This window comes from Rhinatrema bivittatum, chromosome 11 (genome assembly GCF_901001135.1).
Source record: "Rhinatrema bivittatum chromosome 11, aRhiBiv1.1, whole genome shotgun sequence".
NCBI classification, from domain to species: Eukaryota; Metazoa; Chordata; class Amphibia; order Gymnophiona; family Rhinatrematidae; genus Rhinatrema; species Rhinatrema bivittatum.
The window spans coordinates 1,225,186-1,244,488 of NC_042625.1; the positions used below are offsets into that span (position 1 = coordinate 1,225,186).

General features: G+C 48.6%; 1 protein-coding gene across 3 annotated transcripts in view; it reads right to left on the minus strand.

Moving 5' to 3' along the window:
• The window catches only part of THOC5 (THO complex 5), a 435,920-nt gene that overhangs the window by 118,564 nt on the left and 298,053 nt on the right, over nt 1-19,303 (minus strand). For all 3 annotated transcript variants that reach the window (XM_029619746.1, XM_029619745.1, XM_029619747.1), the window contains 3 exons: nt 2,348-2,449; nt 850-946; nt 212-326 (listed from right to left, as the gene is read on the minus strand). In XM_029619746.1, the coding sequence (XP_029475606.1) occupies nt 212-326; nt 850-946; nt 2,348-2,449 (314 nt within the window). The remainder of the gene's footprint in view (nt 1-211; nt 327-849; nt 947-2,347; nt 2,450-19,303) is intronic.

Genomic DNA, 19,303 nt, shown 5'->3' on the forward strand with positions numbered 1-19,303 from the left:
CCACCTCCACCTTAGCACATTAACAGAGCTGAGCCTGTTGAAGAATGAGGGACAGAAAAGTTGCTGGAGTAAAGAACACCAAATGAACAAGACAACACATGAAGCATAAGCCTGAAATCTGCTCCTTATACCCATACGCCACCTCAGACCCAATGCTCTTCATTGGGATGCAGAGGAGTTGGCTGAGAAGGGGATGAAAAAATGTATTTACCAAGCGAAGAGAACTGTTTGTGTAGAGCAAGACGGGACATCAGCCGTGTCCTCAGTAACTTTATGGTCTTCTCCATATGACTGGCACTCAAGGAGTTATCGGCTGTCACTACAAACTGGACGGGGAAGAACAGAGCGACCCATTACACACAGAGTTTATGAAAACTGTCTCACCCTCCTCCTAGTACTACTGTCATCCTGACCATTTAAGTCCACCTGTCAGCAAGCCTGTCAGCCCTTCAACTAGAGGATGGTCTGAAGGAAACAGAAAAGGGGCATAAAGCTGGGATACTCTGAATGCCCTTACTAAATTTGCAGATCGTAAAGGGTCATAATTAAAGTAAACCCAGACATGCTGAGCAGTGTTTGGACAATGCCTCAGCACAGCACCTATTCTCTGCCCTTCTGTTTGGTGTGCTATAAGAGCTGATGCATTCTTAACAAGATGCAAGAGGATGACTTGCCCAGCAAGAGACTGGAATCTCCTATGTCACAGCAAAAAGAATGGCAATACCTTAAAACAATTCAGCTTCTAGAAGCAACTATCCTTTCCTGCTCTTTACCCCCACCCTCCTCTGGGATGTAGTTGACTGAGTCAGAAAGAAGCAGCTACACAGGAGAAGGGCTGGAGCTTTGCACCTGGGGATGATCTTTGGGAAAATGCAGGCCACCCAACTTCTGTACCCAGCTGTAGGGATGTCCCAGCTCTGACACATAATCACTCAGGCTCAAAATGCTGAAATACAAAATAAACAAATTTAAAAAGGTAATATAACACAGAGCTATGCTTTTCATTTCCTACTCATTTTCTTTGCAGAATGCTGGGGTTTGGGAAGAGGAGATTGGATTGATGTGGACAGCAGATAGGTCAGACATATGTTTATTTAAAAAATGTTTAGACTACCTATTAACATTACTTAGGTGGTTTACAAAAGAACATTCATAATTTGAAACAAATAAGTAAAACACAATTTAAAACTCTTCTATACTAAAACAAACAAGCACACAAAATGGATTCTTGTAAAAGCAAAAACAAAATCATAAATCAAATACTTGAAAGACAAAAACATGCTGCTGTCAACAGGTTCCATCAATGTCTCATTTCCTCTTTGAACCTTTTTACACTAAAACAGGGAAATGATCATGATGAAATCAAAAACCAATTCATTGGGCTCTACCATAAGCTCTTTATTTTGAATAAAAGTCAGTTGGGACTGATACAAAAGTTGTTCAAACTTTTTTTTAAAGAAAAATAAGGCCACCCTGGTGACTCACTGCCATGCGGAAAGACCTGGGTTTGATTTGAGTCAGGTCTTCCACTCTCTGGGTTGGCAGAGGAGGCAGCATTCACAGACCCTGGAAAGGACTAAAAAGGGCGTGGCAGTCATTGTGCAATGACGACATCTAGTGGCTGAATTTAGGGCCACTGACTGGAGGGTTCAGAAGGAGCTCTGGTGCATGGCCCTCTCAACCGAGGGCTGACTCTGAAGACTGGACTAGGAGAGTTGATATAAGAGATGGAGAACACTCCCTAGGTATTTGTGAATGAGAGCTTGTGGTGCTGTATCCCAAACCCCAGTTCTGCTTGAGTGGGAAGCCCAAAAAGAGCACAAGAAAACTATAGCATTGAGGCATAGAAGATTCAAGTTTAAAGTCTCCTGTTCAACAAGATTGGTTGGGGTACACACACCATGAAGGTAATATGCTGATTCCAGGGCAGGAGGGAAGAAAGTTGCTGGGGCGACCTCTCCCAGTCAAAGGAGGGGTGTTGAGGGCAACTATTCGCGATTTTCCCCTCAGTGCTCTTGGCTGTGGGGGCATGTGAAAGGTACAATTTTTTCCCCATCTTTCTAATAAACTGGACTTAATCAAAACATAGAAGTGAACCCAAGAAAACACTTCTCTCATCCTCCCACGCGAGAAGTGTTTGAGGAAAGACCATGAACAACGTGGCCAAGTCCTCAATACTTAAAAGTCTAGGTGTTAGTCTGCATTACAGCCTGCTGCCTTATGCCACAGGTCCTCCACTGCCTCTCTTTTCTCTCAGTATTTCCCCCCACCACGTTCAATATAAGAACACCACAACAGTAGACAAATCTGGATTATTAAAAAAAAATGTAGCAGCCAATCGGCTTACCCAACTTTGTCAAACTGGTAGAGGTTGGCTGGATTTGGAGTTTTCTTCCCATGGTCCCCTGGGTAAAGACAGCTTAAAAAAGAGTCTGGAGACAACAAATCCCTGTTGGAAAGGAAGAAAAGGTTTAACAAAGTAACATTAACTTTGGAACATAGTATGTTTGCGGATAAGGATCATTTGACCTAGTCTGCCTGGTTGTCCCTGCCAACACTAACCTAGTTCTGGTCTTCACCCAATTTCTCCTAAATGCTAAGGGAGATCTCCCAACTGTCAGCCATACAAGTTTAACTACTTGCAGGAGGTTGCTCTGTATTGCGTTTGCTTTTAACCGGGAATGTAGCCAAGTCATCCTGCCATCTCTCCCAGTTGTATTTAAAAAAACAAAACGAATCCAAGCCCAACCACTGCTCTGTACTGGGAGATCCTTCCAGTTTTTTCTGGGAGCTTGTTCAAGACACATCCTTTGGTCAGTGTAAATAGGCTTTGACAATTCCCCCTTTTAGCCCACTATTGCGCATTATATATGGACCCAAAGTCTCTAACAAGTTTGTGTTCTCCCACGGACCAACATCTCTGACAATTGAAAAGAAACTCTTGAGAGGGATGCCATGTCACCGGAAATGCTGATTTAAAAAAGTCGGAATGTCATTTTTAATAGGTGAGTGGGCTGATCCTCTCCTCACCAATGTTAATCCTGTCAATAACACATGCACAGGACATTTTATGTTCGGAAGACAAACCATGTGGTTAGGATCACAATGACTGAACGTCAGAGTTCTCTTAACACCTCACGTATGACAGCTCCTTTAGTCATACACCATGTAGAACACTCATGTTTTCTGTTACTTACAGTATATGTTGACAGGATTGAAACTTGACTGGCACGAGGAGGGGAACGAGTCTCTTGCCTACTAAAATTAGAACAGTGATGGAAGGAAGCTCAAAACATTAACATAGACTGGCTAGAATTCAGAACAGAATATATCTGTCTTCTTGTAATTCTGTTATGGAGCTTTTTAAAATTATATTAGAGATACATTTTTTATTTCAAATAATATGAAAAAGTTTCTTTATTCATGCATACAATTTTATTTGCAGACACTTCCAGTGACATCAGTACGTATTTATGACCATTTCGGCTTTTTAATTTGCCAGAGAACACAAACTTGTTACAGACTTTGGGTCCGGACACCATTATTGGATAAGAAAGAACGTGATCAGATAAGTGATGTTTATGTTTATTATTTCTTGATTAATCGCTATATTTGTAAAACAGAGCAATGTATATACCTAGATAGGATTTTAGACAGTGCTGGGGAGGAGCCGGCTGTCGTGGTACATGTGGGCACCAACGACATAGGAAAATGTGGGAGGGAGGTTCTGGAAGCCAAATTTAGGCTCTTAGGTAGAAAGCTTAGATCCAGAACCTCCAGGGTAGCATTTTCTGAAATGCTCCCTGTTCCATGTGCAGGTCACCAGAGGCAGGCAGAGCTCCGGAGTCTCAATGCGTGGATGAGACGATGGTGCAAGGAAGAGGGATTCAGTTTTGTTAGGAACTGGGGAACCTTTTGGGGAAGGGGGAGTCTCTTCCGAAGGGATGGGCGCCACCTTAACCAGGGTGGAACCAGACTGCTGGTGCTAACCTTTAAAAAGAAGATAGAGCAGCTTTTAAACTAGAACAAAGGGAAAGCCGACAGTCGCTCAGCAGTGCATGGTTCGGAGAGAGGTATCTTCAAAGGATACTAATGATGCATTAGAATTAGGGCATCCCGAAAGTGAGGTTCCAATAATTAGAAAAATAGTCCAAGTGCCTGTAACTAAAAACTCACCTGAGCTAAAAAATTCTAACTTATCCCTATCAATTAAAAAGCAGAATGAAAATACAAACAAAAAACAAACTTTGAAATGTTTGTATGCTAATGCCAGAAGGCTAAGAAGTAAGATGGGAGAATTAGAATGTATAGCAGTGAATGATGACATAGACTTAATTGGCATCTCAGAGACATGGTGGAAAGAGGATAACCAATGGGACAGTGCTATACCGGGGTACAAATTATATCGCAATGACAGAGGAGCACCCGGGAGGAGGTGTGGCGCTTTATGTCCGGGATGGCATAGAGTCCAACAGGATAAACATCCCGCATGAGACTAAATATAAAATTGAATCTTTATGGGTAGAAATCCCTTGTGTGTCGGGGAAGACTATAGTGATAGGGGTATACTACCGTCCACCTGGTCAAGATGGTGAGACGGACAGTGAAATGCTAAGAGAAATTAGGGAAGCTAACCAAATTGGTAGTGCGGTAATAATGGGAGACTTCAATTACCCACAAATCCAGCATGCAAGGAAAAGGTAACAAAGTCCACCGTAGAGATTATAATAATTTTTTATTCAACTAATTTTCTTCAGCATTATTAAATGGCAACTCCATACATCTTCAAAAACAATAGTTAAAGTCCCCCGACATGGTCCGTGTTTCACGGTGGCTGCATCGGGAGGGACCCACAATCAGTATCATCTATAACATAGAAAACAATAACACTGATGGACCTTATAAATATGGCTATATAACTTTTAACAGGTTTACACAATCAAACATACCTTCTGTGTACATCATGGAGCGCATCGGCTCACACAACTCATGAACTATTTGAAGAGGTAGTCTTGGCGCCAAAAACAGCAGCTATCGCGATAGGTTCGTCAGTTAAGCCCCGCCCCCACTGTAAGCGGTTCAACCAAACAGATGCCATTCTACGTCCTTGTTTAGACCCTTAGGATGGACAGAAGACAGTGTAAAAATCCACTTCTGTTCCTGTCTACCCAAAATTTCAGAGTAATCCCCTCCCCTATATGGGGGGACAACCACCTCTAAAACTGAAAACCACAATTCAGCAATAGTGTGTTGGTGTTGAACCCAATGCGTGACCAAAGGTTCATCCATCCTAAGGAGACGAATGTTTGAACAATGTTCTATAATGCGGGTCTTCACCATCCTAGAGGTCTTCCCAACATACAACAGAGGACACGGGCATTGTATCACATACACAACGCCCTTAGTAGTACAATCTGATGTGTTTCGAAGTTTGAAGTAATACCCAGTGTCAGGATGAGTAAACGAGTCTGACTGGCTGGTATGGTTACACATTGTACAGTGCCCACAGGGGCCATGTTGACCACCCCTGGTATCCCTCACTTGTTTATTAAAACTAGCATGTACTAATTGATCCCGGAGATTACTACCTCTCCGGAATGTAAAACGTAATGGTCCCTGAAAAAGCGAGGCTAAAGATAAATTCTCCCAATGTCTCCTTATCATTGTTGCTATAGCCTTACTCGCTATTGAAAATGGTAAAATACAATTGAGACATTGATTATCATCATCTGGTGAAGGAAGAAACAGCCAGTCTCGATTGGCATATAATGCCCTTTTAAACGCCTTTTTCACCACTCGCGGAGGGTAACCCCTATCCAAGAAACGCTGAGACATCAGCTGAGCTTGCCCTAAAAAATCACTCCGGGATGAACATAAGCGTTTCAATCTTAAAAATTGTCCTGTAGGGATATTATCTTTAAGGGGTTTAGGATGACAACTCGAATAGGCCAATAGTGTATTTCTATCAGTCTCTTTCCTAAATAGAGTAGTGACGTACTGATCCTGTTCTACCGAAATAATATCAAGAAATGCAATTTCTGAAGCGTGAATGCAAAAATTAAATTGTATGTGTGGGTTTAGGGAGTTAAGCCAGTCATAAAAAACAAAAAATTGAATATCTGATCCTGTCCAAATGATCAGAATATCATCAATGTACCGTAGCCACAAAGCCACATGAGAAAACCATTCTGAAGGGTATACCAACGAAGATTCATAGTGATCCATGTACAGACAGGCAAGAGAGGGGGCCATCGTGGCCCCCATTGCCGTCCCTTTAATCTGTTGATAATAGTTCTGATCAAACATAAAAAAATTCTTGGTAAGAGCTAAAGTAGCAAGTTGTACCAAAAATGAGGTGGACAGCCGGCGTGGAGCCGGTCGTCAGTCCAAAATATTTTCAATTAATTGTAGTGCCTCTGATTGGGGAATGTTCGAATACAACGAAATAACATCAAGGGTCACAAAGAAAAAACCACCTGACGGGACAGTTGAATTAGACAAAATCGTAATAAGGTGTGCAGTGTCCTTAACATAAGATCGAATCTGGGCAACAAACGGCTTTAAGAAAATATCAATGAATTTTGATAATGGCTCTAGCAATGAATTAATTCCAGAGACTATGGGGCGGCCCGGGGGGTGCACCAAAGTCTTATGGATTTTAGGCAAAATATAAAATAAGGGCATAACCGGAGTGGAGTTCACCAAGAATTTAGCTAAATTGTGCCTAAAATCCATAAGACTTTGGTGCACCCCCCGGGCCGCCCCATAGTCTCTGGAATTAATTCATTGCTAGAGCCATGCGATGCGCTCCATGATGTACACAGAAGGTATGTTTGATTGTGTAAACCTGTTAAAAGTTATATAGCCATATTTATAAGGTCCATCAGTGTTATTGTTTTCTATGTTATAGATGATACTGATTGTGGGTCCCTCCCGATGCAGCCACCACGAAACACGGACCGTGTCGGGGGACTTTAACTATTGTTTTTGAAGATGTATGGAGTTGCCATTAATAATGCTGAAGAAAATTAGTTGAATAAAAAATTATTATAATCTCTACGGTGGACTTTGTTACCTTTTCCTTGCATGCTGGATTTGTTGATATTTATTGATGTGCAAGGCATTTTGCTTCATGTCTTTGCTTGGTTCAGACTTCATTTACCCCAATATTGACTGGGTAAATGTATCATCGGGACACGCTAGAGAGAGAACGTTCCTGGATGGAATAAATGATAGCTTTATGGAGCAATTGGTTCAGGAACCGACGAGAGAGGGAGCAATTTTAGATCTAATTCTCAGTGGAGCACAGGACTTGGTGAGAGAGTTAATGGTGGTGGGGCCGCTTGGCAATAGTGATTATAATATGATCAAATTTGATTTAATGACTGGAAGAGGAATAGTGTGCAAATCCAAGGCTCTCGTGCTAAACTTTCAAAAGGGAAACTTTGATAAAATGAGAAAAATTGTTAGAACAAAACTGAAGGAAGCAGCTACAAAAGTAAAAAATGTCCAAGAGGCATGGTCATTGTTAAAAAATACCATTCTAGAAGCAAAGTCTAGATGTATTCCACAATTAAGAAAGGTGGAAAGAAGGCAAAACGATTACCGGCATGGTTAAAAGGGGAGGTGAAAGAAGCTATTTTAGCCAAAGGATCTTCATTCAAAAATTGGAAGAAGGATCCAACAGAAGAAAATAGGATAAAGCATAAACGTTGGCAAGTTAAATGTAAGACATTGATAAGACAGGCTAAGAGAGAATTTGAAAAGAAGTTGGCTGTAGAGGCAAAAACTCACAGTAAAAACTTTTTAAAATATATCCGAAGCAGAAAAGCCTGTGAGGGAGTCAGTTGGACCGTTAGATGATCGAGGGGTTAAAGGGGCACTTAGAGAAGATAAGGCCATCGGAGAAAGATTAAATGATTTCTTTGCTTCGGTGTTTACTGAAGAGGATTTTGGGGAGGTACCCGCAATGGAGAAGGTTTTCATGGGTAATGATTCAGATGGACTGAATCAAATCACGGTGAACCTAGAAGATGTGGTAGGCCTGATTGACAAACTGAAGAGTAGTAAATCACCTGGACCGGATGGTATACACCCCAGAGTTCTGAAGGAACTTAAAAATGATATTTCAGATCTATGAGTAAAAATTTATAACCTATCATTGAAATCATCCATTGTACCTGAAGACTGGAGGATAGCAAATGTAACCCCAATATTTAAAAAGGGCTCCAGGGGCGATCCAGGAAACTACAGACCGGTTAGCCTGACTTCAGTGTCAGGAAAAGTAGTGGAAATTGTTCTATACATCAAAATCACAGAACATATAGACATGGTTTAATGGAACAAAGTCAGCATGGCTTTACCCAGGGCAAGTCTTGCCTCACAAATCTGCTTCACTTTTTTGAAGGAGTTAATAAACATGTGGATAAAGGTGAACCGGTAGATGTAGTATACTTGGATTTTCAGAAGGCGTTTGACAAAGTTTTCATGAGAGTCTTTTAGGAAAAGTAAAAAGTCATGGGATAGGTGGCGATGTCTTTTCGTGGATTGCAAACTGGCTAAAAGACAGGAAACAGAGAGTAGGATTAAATGGACAATTTTCTCAGTGGAATGGAGTGGACAGTGGAGTGCCTCAGGGATCTGTATTGGGACCCTTACTTTTCAATATATTTATAAATGATCTGGAAAGAAATACGACGAGTGAGAAATCAAATTTGCAGATGACACAAAATTGTTCATAGTAGTTAAATCACAAGCAGATTGTGATAAATTGCAGGAAGACCTTGTGAGACTGGAAAATTGGGCATCCAAATGGCAGATGAAATTTAATGTGGATAAGTGTGAGGTGATGCATATAGGGAAAAATAACGCATGCTATAATTACACAATGTTGGGTTCCACATTAGGTGCTACAACCCAAGAAAGAGATCTAGGCATCATTGTGGATAACACATTGAAATCATCGGTTCAGTGCTGCGGCAGTCAAAAAAGCAAACAGAATGTTGGGAATTATTAGAAAGGGAATGGTAAATAAAACGGAAAATGTCATAATGGCTCTGTATCGCTCCATGGTGAGACCGCACCTTGAATACTGTGTACAATTCTGGTCGCCGCATCTCAAAAAAAGATAATTGCAATGGAGAATGTACAGAGAAGGGCTACCACAATGATAAGGGGAATGGAACAGCTCCCCTATGAGGAAAGACTAAAGAGGTTAGGACTTTTCAGCTTGGAGAAGAGACGGCTGAGGGGGGATATGATAGAGGTGTTTAAAATCATGAGAGGTCTAGACCTGCTAGATGTGAATCGATTATTTACTCTTTCGGATAGTAGAAAGACTAGGGGGCACTCCATGAAGTTAGCATGGGGCACATTTAAAACTAATCGGAAAAAGTTCTTTTTTTACTCAACGCACAATTAAACTCTGGAATTTGCTGCCAGAGGATGTGGTTAGTGCAGTTAGTATAGCTGTGTTTAAAAAAGGATTGGATAAGTTCTTGGAAAAGTCCATTACCTGCTATTAAGTTCACTTAGAGAATAGCCACTGCTATTACTAGCAACGGTAACATGGAATAGACTTAGTTTTTGGGTACTTGCCAGGTTCTTATGGCCTGGATTGGCCACTGTTGGAAACAGGATGCTGGGCTTGATGGACCCTTGGTCTGACCCAGTATGGCATTTTCTTATGTTCTTAATCTAACTTTAATCTGTTTTCCCAAAATAATTTGCTTTCACTCTGCTGAATACGAACATAAGAAATTGCCATGCTGGGTCAGACCAAGGGTCCATCAAGCCCAGCATCCTGTTTCCAACAGAGGCCAATCCAGGCCACAAGAACCTGGCAATTACCTCAAGCAGCTTGTCTACTAACTTTTGAAAAGAAACTAAAGACATGGCTGTTCTGCCGAGCCTTCCCCGCCACTAGTCCAACAGCCTGACTTAGTATTGTTCCAGCAATCATGTAAATAAACAAGCGCTAAATCATGCATATAAATTATTATAAGGATGCTTACAAGTTATCATGAGGACGGCTCCTTGCCTCCCTCATATTCTCCCGTGTATTTTATACTCTATCTTCATTTCCCTTCTTACTTCCTACTCCAAGTTAACACATCCTTGTTATAATGTAACTTTATACTCCTTCAAACTGTTTCTTGTTATTGGTTGGTTATAGTTACTGCTTGTTCGTTGTAAACCGAGTTGATTTGATTTGTATCAAGAAAGTCGGTATATAAAAGCCTTTAATAAATAAATAAATAAGCAAGCAGCTGCAGTGGGAACTAAACCTATCTGTTTCCTGTAGCAACTTGGATCTGAGACCTCGCATCCAGTCCGTCACATTTTTGTGCTGCATACCAAACAGACAGATCGATACTCTAAGGCCGCGGTAGAAACAGTGCGGCAGTGCCAGGCGCACCCTTGTTCCCCGCATGCACAGTTCTCTTCACCTACCGCTCGATACTCTCTTCTAATTGCATGCAAATGAATGCCGCGGCTGCGAAGCGTTAGGCAAGCGTTAGGCAAGCGTTAGGCCTGCGCAACCCATTTTACTGTATAGAGCGCCTATACAGTATCCTGGGTGCGCGGGCCTAACGCTTCACGGCCACGCTGGTATCTGTCATTTCAAATGACATTTCAAATGACATTTGAAATGACAGGTACCAGGAAGTGGACAGTTATGTTCTCCGATGCTCGGCAAACTTTCCCCCAGTCCCCGCTCACCTGCCCTGGCCGCGTCCGGTCTCCGGTGCAGCCCCAGTCCTGTCCCCTCCTCCCGAAGCAAAAAAAAACCAAACCGAAAAAGTAGCAAGAGAGCGAGGGGAGAGACGGGCAATCCTAGGCTCAGGCCTGCTAGTCCCTTCTCCTCTCCTCCCGAAGCAGGGCGCGAAAAGCAGCCTTGCTCCGGGAGGAGGAGGGGGGGGGGGGGGCAGTTTAAAGCGACGAAGCGACTTACTTTTGCAGCCCCCCCGGACATCGGCGATGACCTCGGCTCCAGCCTCCAGCTGTCAGACAGACGCATCGCACGTGGGAAAGCGGCCCCTATGCGTGCAATTGGCTGCTCAAGACGTGACGTCACGACGTTTGGCGTCACGGCACGTGACGTCACGTCTTGAGCAGCCACTTGCACGCATAGGGGCCGCTTTCCCACGTGCGATGCGTCTGTCTGACAGCTGGAGGCTGGAGCCGCGGTCGTCACCGATGTCCGGGGGGGGGGGGGCTGCGGCGCAAGGGGAGAAGACGCAACTTACTCCAGCCAGCCCCCACTTCGGCAGCTCCCCTTCGGCAGCCCCCCTACGGCGGAGACGGCAGTGTAAAGCGAGACGGACCTTCGGCGGAGACGGCACTGTAAAGCGAGACAGACCGCGGCTCAAGGAGGAGGAGGAGAGAGAAGACGCAACTTACTCCAGCCAGCCCCCACTTCGGCAGCTCCCCTTCGGCAGCCCCCCTACGGCGGAGACGGCAGTGTAAAGCGAGACGGACCTTCGGCGGAGACGGCACTGTAAAGCGAGACAGACCGCGGCTCAAGGAGGAGGAGGAGAGAGAAGACGCAACTTACTCCAGCCAGCCCTCCTCCGGACAGCGGCTCCTCTGCCTCCCAGCTGCCGGCGAAGATAGACGCCCGAACGGGTAGGCCCCTCGTGCAATTTGACCTCAAGGCGTGACGTCGCATGCCGTGACGCCAAACATTGTGACGTCACGCCTTGAGGTCAAATTGCACGAGGGGCCTACCCGTTCGGGCGTCTATCTTCGCCGGCAGCTGGGAGGCAGAGGAGCCGCTGTCCGGAGGAGGGCTGGCTGGAGTAAGTTGCATCTTCTCTCTCCTCCTCTCCTTGCGCCGCGGTCTGTCTCGCTTTACAGTGCAGTCTCCGCCGAAGGTCCGTCTCGCTTTACACTGCCGTCTCCGCCGAAGGGGGGCTGCCGAAGGGGGGCCGCATTGGATTTTTTTTTCGCTTTTTTTTTTGCTTCGGGAGGAGGGAGAGGACTGGGGCTACCCCGGAGACCGGCACCCATGGACGCGACCAGGGCAGGTGAGCGGGGGCTGGGGGAAAGTTTGCCGCTTACCCTTACTCCTGCCTCTAACGCAGGGGTAGGGGTAGGCGGTAAACTAACAGGTTAAACGTGCGGCAAATCGGCAGGGAAAAAAAGCGATAGTCGGAGCGCGCGTCACAGTATCGGAGAGGAATAGCTAATTCCTTCATTATACAGCTAATTCGTTCATTTACATATCATATACATGCTGCGTGCGGAAAGGGTTATGCGTCGGTTTTAAGAAGCGCTAAGGACGCGTGAAACTGGAGACTGTATCGCTGGATCGCCTTACGCGTCCGAATTGTGCGCTCCCAGCACGTTACAGACGGGAAATCTTCAACCGCACGTTACAGTATCGACCTGAAGGTAAAGGCTCAAGCCATTTCAGCCAGGGAATCTCTACATACTCATTCGATGTATACGTGGTAATGCATTCCAATAGCAGCTCATTTATTCTATATATAACCATGTAAGTCACCAGTAAAGACTACATTTTAATTCTGTAATACTGCACATTTATTCTACACATCAGTGTTTTTCTTTGCTATAGTTAGTGAGCACTTTACTTATATATTTACATTGCCTGCATTCTGATATTTACTAAATATGAAATATGCTATTTTATTTATTACTTGGATTCCCTGTACGTACCTGGATCAGTCCAGACAGTGGGTTATGTCCCCAATCCAGCAGATGGAGTCAGCCCAAAGCTTCGAGGGGGCGTCACCTTAAGTACTACTACCCCCTCTGCAGGAGTTCAGTATCTTCTGACTCCAGCAGATGCGAGTAGTGGAATCTGGGCTTGCTCCCGTTTCCTATCACCTATTTCTTTTGCGTCCCTTGTTTGGGGCTCTATTTTCTGTAGGTTTGGTTAGATTGTTTGGATCAAGTTGTATTTAAAAAAAAAAAAAAAAAAAAAAAAAGCCAAAAGTTAATTGAGTAATTGGAGAGGCGTGGCTTTCTTCTTGCTCTCTGTCTCTCCCTTTCCTCTCTACCGGCGCTAGTCGTTGCTGCTCCGGGGTAAGTGAGATTTTGTTTTGGGCTGTTTTTCTTTTCTTCTCCTTACAGCTAGGTTGCACGCGGCTGCCGGTCCTCCGGCCTGCTAGCGTCTTCACCCTCTCCCGCGGCCATTTTGCGGCTCCTCGTGGGCTGCAGCGGGGAGAGGGCTGATCGTCACCAGCGGGTTGTGCGGCCAGGAAGGCCCCCCCGCGGCGCCGTTTTTCTCTTCGGCGGGTAGCGCAGGCCACCAGGGCCCCCCCGCAGCGGCGATCCGTCTCGCGGCCCCCCCCCCCCGGGTTTCCAGGCGTTCTGGGCTGTCGGGGACTGTTTCGAAACTTGCGCTCCGGATGCAGAGGCCAGCGCGTTGCTCGGCCTGTGGCGACCCTGGATCGCGCGTCTCAAGGGAGGGAATTTGTGCGCGGTGCCTCCCGGGGGGGAAGGCACTTCTCGGTCCCTCACTCTTCGGTCCTCCATGACAGCCTTGCCCCGGGCGGCGCGGGCCGGCCCCTCCCCCATTCCTGGCGGGAACGGCGGCCATCTTGCATGCGCTGCGCCCTGAAGGGGCCCAGGCAGCGCGGGGGGATGAGGAAGCTTCGGAGGGCTCACCCCCGAGGTTAATACCTGAGACAGACCCGGAGGAAGGCCCGCTGGGGCAGGGTCCCCCGGGGCCCCCACCCGCGGAGGTCCCCCCGACTAGACCGGGGTTTTCCCCGGAGTTTATCCGTCTGATGCATACGGCTTACCTACAGGACCTGGCTGCGCTCTCGGATCCGCCACCACCCAAGCTACCGCGACCTTCGTCCTCCTATCCGGCCCCCCCCGCTCCGGCGGGCGTGGGGGCCCCACAGCCCCCCAGCCAACCACGGCTCCCGGTGGGCTCGGGGGGACTTGGGTCGGCACCAGCTTCCCCTGGGTCGGACCCTGCGACGGCGGGTCAAGGGGACTCCACTTCAGAAGGTGAGGATCCGCGCACGCTACGTCTCTTCCAGCGGGAAGAGCTGGATGACCTGATCCCCCAGATCATTCAGGGGTTGGACCTTGATCCTCCGCCGGATCCGCCAGCTCCCGTCGCGCCCGCTGTAGTCACCTCCTCAAAGAAGGGAGACCCGGTGCTGGCAGCCCTTCGCCCGAGGGCTCGGGCTTTTCCCATTCACGAGTCGTTCCTGCAGCTTCTCACCAGGGAATGGGATGCCCCGGAAGCCGCGCTGAAGGGCAGCCGCGCCATGGAGAGGCTGTATCCGCTGCCGGAAGATTTTCTGGATCTCATCAAGGTACCCAGAGTGGACTCCGCGGTGTCGGCGGTCACGAAGAGAACGACTATACTGGTGACGGGTGGAGCAGCGCTAAGGGATACGCAGGATCGCAAGTTGGAAGTCTTCCTCAAGCGGGTCTTCGAGGTCTCCGCAGTGGGGCTGCGGGCTGCAATGTGCAGCTCGCTTGCCCAGCGGGCCAGTCTTCTCTGGGTGCAGCTATTGCTCACGTCCCAGGCGTTGCCACCCGAGGAAACCGCCCAGGCGGATAGACTGGAAGCCGCGGTGGCATACGGGGCGGACGCTTCCTACGATCTGTTTCGGGTCCTTGCCCGCTCCATGGCCTCGGTGGTGGCGGCACGTCGACTCCTATGGCTACGCAACTGGGCGGCGGACACGTCCTCCAAGTCGAGTCTGGGTTCCCTGCCATTCAGGGGTAAGTTCTTGTTCGGCGAGGATCTGGACCAGATCATCAAGTCTCTGGGGGGAAAACGCGGTCCATCGCCTGCCGGAAGACAGATATCGCTCCACCAGGGCTTTTTCGTCCTCCAGGACCAGAGCCAGAGCGCAAAGGCGCTATAGGAGTTATAGGCCGGCGACGGCTCGGCCCCCTGCCCCCAGGTCTCAGCCCTGGTCTCGCTCCTTTCGCGGGCGCCGCCCCGCGCGCCCCGCTTCCACGGCGGGACAACCTTCACCCAAGTCCTCTCAATGATGTTCAGCTCGCCCACTCCGCCGTCCCCAAGATTGGAGGGCGGCTGGCGTTCTTCTACGAGGAGTGGGTGCGGATCACCTCGGATCAGTGGGTCTTGGACACCATAGGACGCGGCTACGCTTTGGAGCTTGCCCGCGCTCCGAAGGGTCGGTTCATCTTCTCGCCCTGCGGCTCGGCCATCAAGCGAAGGGCGGTGCAGTCGACGCTGGACAGACTGTGGGAGATAGGCGCCATTGTGCCCGTACCCTCCGGAGAGGTGGGCTCGGGCCATTATTCCATCTACTTCGTAGTACCAAAGAAAGACGGCTCCTTCCGCCCCATACTGGACCTGAAGGAAGTCAACAAGTCCCTCAGGGTGATCCGGTTCCGCATGGAAACGCTGCGTTCGGTGATCGCGGCGGTACACCAAGGGGAGTTCTTGGCCTCCTTGGACTTGACGGAGGCCTACCTTCATATCCCCATTCGCCAGGAGCATCATCGGCTTCTACGGTTCAAGATTCTGGATCAACATTTCCAGTTTGTGGCGCTTCCGTTCGGCCTGGCAACGGCCCCACGCACCTTCACCAAGATCATGGTAGTTGTGGCGGCTGCCCTTCGGAAGGAGGGTATTCTAGTTCATCCTTATTTGGACGACTGGCTCATACGGGCGAAGTCTTTTCGGCATGGCCAGGCGGCAGTGGCCAGGGTGATAGAGTTCCTGCAGTCCCTGGGTTGGGTGGTGAACTTCTCCCTCGTGCCTTCGCAGCGCTTGGATTTCTTGGGGGCGACCTTCGACACCCGTCTGGGGGCGGTTTTTCTACGACAGGACAAGGCGCACTCCCTGCGGGAGCACATACAGCGGTTCTCTGCATTACCAGCTCCCACCTCCTGGGACTATCTACAGCTCCTGGGGGTGATGGGCTCCACCATCGACATGGTTCCTTGGGCATTTGCGCACCTCCGGCCGCTACAGAGAGCACTCCTATCCCGCTGGAAACCACTCTCGCAGGACTACCAGGTGATACTCCCGCTGCCCCAGTTTGCACGGAGCAGCTTGGACTGGTGGATGGTCCCGGAGAATCTGGCTCGCGGCGTGTCCCTCGAGCTACCAAATTGGGGTAGTTGGTTACCACCGACGCCAGTCTCGTAGGCTGGGGGGCAGTTTGCGACCGCAGCGCCACGCAGGGGACGTGGTCCGCGGAGGAGTCGACGTGGTCCATCAATCGTCTGGAGACCAGAGCGGTCAGGCTGGCGCTGCTTCACTTCCTGCCGCTCCTTCGGAATCGGGAAGTCAGAATCCTGTCGGACAACGCGACCACGGTGGCCTACATCAACCGACAGGGCGGCACCCGCAGTCCGCAGGTCGCGCTCGAGGCGGCGATGTTGATGCAGTGGGCGGAACGGCACCTGGCCCGTCTGGCGGCCTCGCACATAGCGGGCGTGGACAACGTCCAGGCGGATTTCCTCAGTCGCCAGTTTCTGGATCCCGGAGAGTGGGCCCTCTCCGACGCGGCCATGCAGCTGATCGTTCGGCGGTGGGGTCCCCCCCACCTGGATCTTATGGCATCCGCTCAAAACACCAAGGCGCCTCGTTTCTTCAGTCGCCGGAGAGAACGGGGGGCAGAGGGCGTCGATGCTCTCGCGCTCCCGTGGCCGGCCGATCTGCTTCTATACGCGTTCCCCCCGTGGCCACTGGTGGGAAGGCTACTACGACGGATAGAGGCTCATTGGGGGACCGTCATCTTCGTCACGCCAGAGTGGCCGAGACGACCTTGGTTTGCGGACCTCCTTCACCTAGTAATCGACGGACCCATCCGGCTGGGACATCTTCCCCGCCTCCTCCACCAGGGCCCAGTATTTTTCGACCAGGCAGAACTCTTCTGTCTTGCGGCCTGGCTTTTGAGAGGCGTCGCCTCCGACTACGGGGATACCCGGAGGCGGTAGTGTCCACGCTGCTGCACTCCCGAAAGACCTCGACGTCGGTCGCCTATGTGCGGGTCTGGAAGGTGTTCGAGCTGTGGTGTACCGGCCTGAACACAAGACCCTCGGAGGCGTCTGTCTCTCAGATCCTCCAGTTCCTACAAGACGGGGTGGACAAGGGGCTCGCTTACAACTCACTTCGGGTTCAAGTGGCCGCTCTTGGCTCCCTCCTGCGCGACGGAGGATCTCTGTGGCGACACCCGGACATCGCCCGTTTTCTCAAGGGGGTCAAACATTTGCGGCCTCCACTGCGGAATCCTTGTCCCTCTTGGAGTCTCAATCTGGTACTGCGTTCCATGTCAGGACCTCCGTTTGAACCGCTGCGGAATGCAACAATCAAGGATCTCACCCTCAAGGCGGTGTTCCTGGTGGCCATCTGCTCCGCACGGCGTATTTCGGAGCTGCAGGCCCTGTCGTGTAGAGAACCTTATCTTCGGTTCTCCGATTCGGGAGTCTCACTTCGCACTGTCCCCTCCTTCCTTCCGAAGGTGGTGTCCACTTTCCATGTGAATCAGACGGTGGAACTTCCATCGTTCTCTTCGTCGGAGCCGCGGTCTCTTCGTCTCCTTGACGTCAAGCGCACTCTGAGGCTCTACCTGGAGGCTACGAATGATTTCCGGACTTCTGACCATCTCTTCGTCCTTTGGTCCGGTCCCCGGAAGGGATCTCAGGCCTCGAAGACGACCATTGCCAGATGGCTGAAGGCCGGCATTGCCGCCTCCTATATTGGGGTGGGGCGGACTCCCCCACCCGGCATCGTAGCACATTCCACACACTCTCAGGCGGCCTCCTGGGCTGAGAGCCGCTCGGTATCTTCGCAAGAAATATGTAGAGCGGCCACCTGGAAGTCGTTGCACACGTTCTCGAGACACTACAGACTACATCTCGCCTCGTCTGTCCAGGGACACTTTGGCGAACAGGTCCTCCGAGCAGGCCTCGCAGGATCCCACCCGGGTTAGGGAAGCTTGGGTACATCCCACTGTCTGGACTGATCCAGGTACGTACAGGGAAAAGAAAATTATTACTTACCTGCTAATTTTCGTTCCTGTAGTACCATGGATCAGTCCAGACGCCCACCGCATTTGGGTCCTAGGTCCTATTCCTGCTCGGCTGTATGTGGATGCTGATTCTGTTCAACTGTGTCTCCCGTTACAGTAGTGTCCTTACTGCTGCTGTTTGTGTTTCACGTGTTTCCAGTTTTGTCACTGTTCTTTTCATCGTTCTCTTGGAGGTTGACACGCTATGTTCGTGCCCGACCACTCGTTGGTGGGTCGGTTTCAGTTTCCTACGTTAACATTCAGCGGCTTATTGTTGCCGTCTTGTTTCAACTTGATCCAAGCAGGGGGTTTCTGTTTACTCGGGCTTTGATATACTCGATACTGAACTCCTGCAGAGGGGGTAGTAGTACTTAAGGTGACGCCCCCTCGAAGCTTTGGGCTGACTCCATCTGCTGGATTGGGGACATAACCCACTGTCTGGACTGATCCATGGTACTACAGGAACGAAAATTAGCAGGTAAGTAATAATTTTCTTTTAATATCCCACTTTTTTGAATATATAAATTCACTCAGCATATTAGAAAAATCTGCTTAGAAATGGATCCTTTGTGGCCTCATATTTTAAAGGAGTAAACAGGTTTGAATAGTAGCAGGATCTCAATACAACCGGACAATAAAGTAAAAAAGTGTGCCTTAAGGCCTAACTCTAAATAATCTGCAGTCACAAGGGAGCTCTAACTAATATATAAGTACAAGTGACTAACCTTCCGCTTAAGATGTCAGTAAGGACAAGAGTTTGAAAAGGAAGAACGTTCTTACAGTTATTTGTAGGAAAGTGCAGGGGAACTGTGCATTGTAGATTGTGACGCAGAGAATGCCAGAATGACTGAGGTGCAACGTACTAATCTGCAGCCGAGCTCCGACCAGTGCTAATCTGTAGCTGTGCTCTGAATAGAATCTGTTCTTGTGGCGGGCAGGATTACTGTTTTCCAATAGACATTGCTGAATTCTCCTGTTCTGTTTGTGGCTGAATAATATTACAAAAAAATAATTATCCAATAGATAGTAATCTTATTTCTGCTGGTTCTTACTCTTTTTGGAGTGTTATGGTATTATTTTGCTAGTTTATTATTTTTGAAATCCCTGTGTGTTTTTAAAAGAGGGACTTAGGACTCTGCGGGTATAGTGTAATCAGTTGCTTAGCAAGTGGTAATCAAGCCAAGCACTATTAAGTCCAGTTACACATAATGGGCTGGATTTTAAGAGGTACGTGTGGGCTTACATTTGTGCGCGCAACCCGGCGTGCACAAATGTACGCCCGATGCAGCTGCACGCATGTTATAAAATTTGGGGAC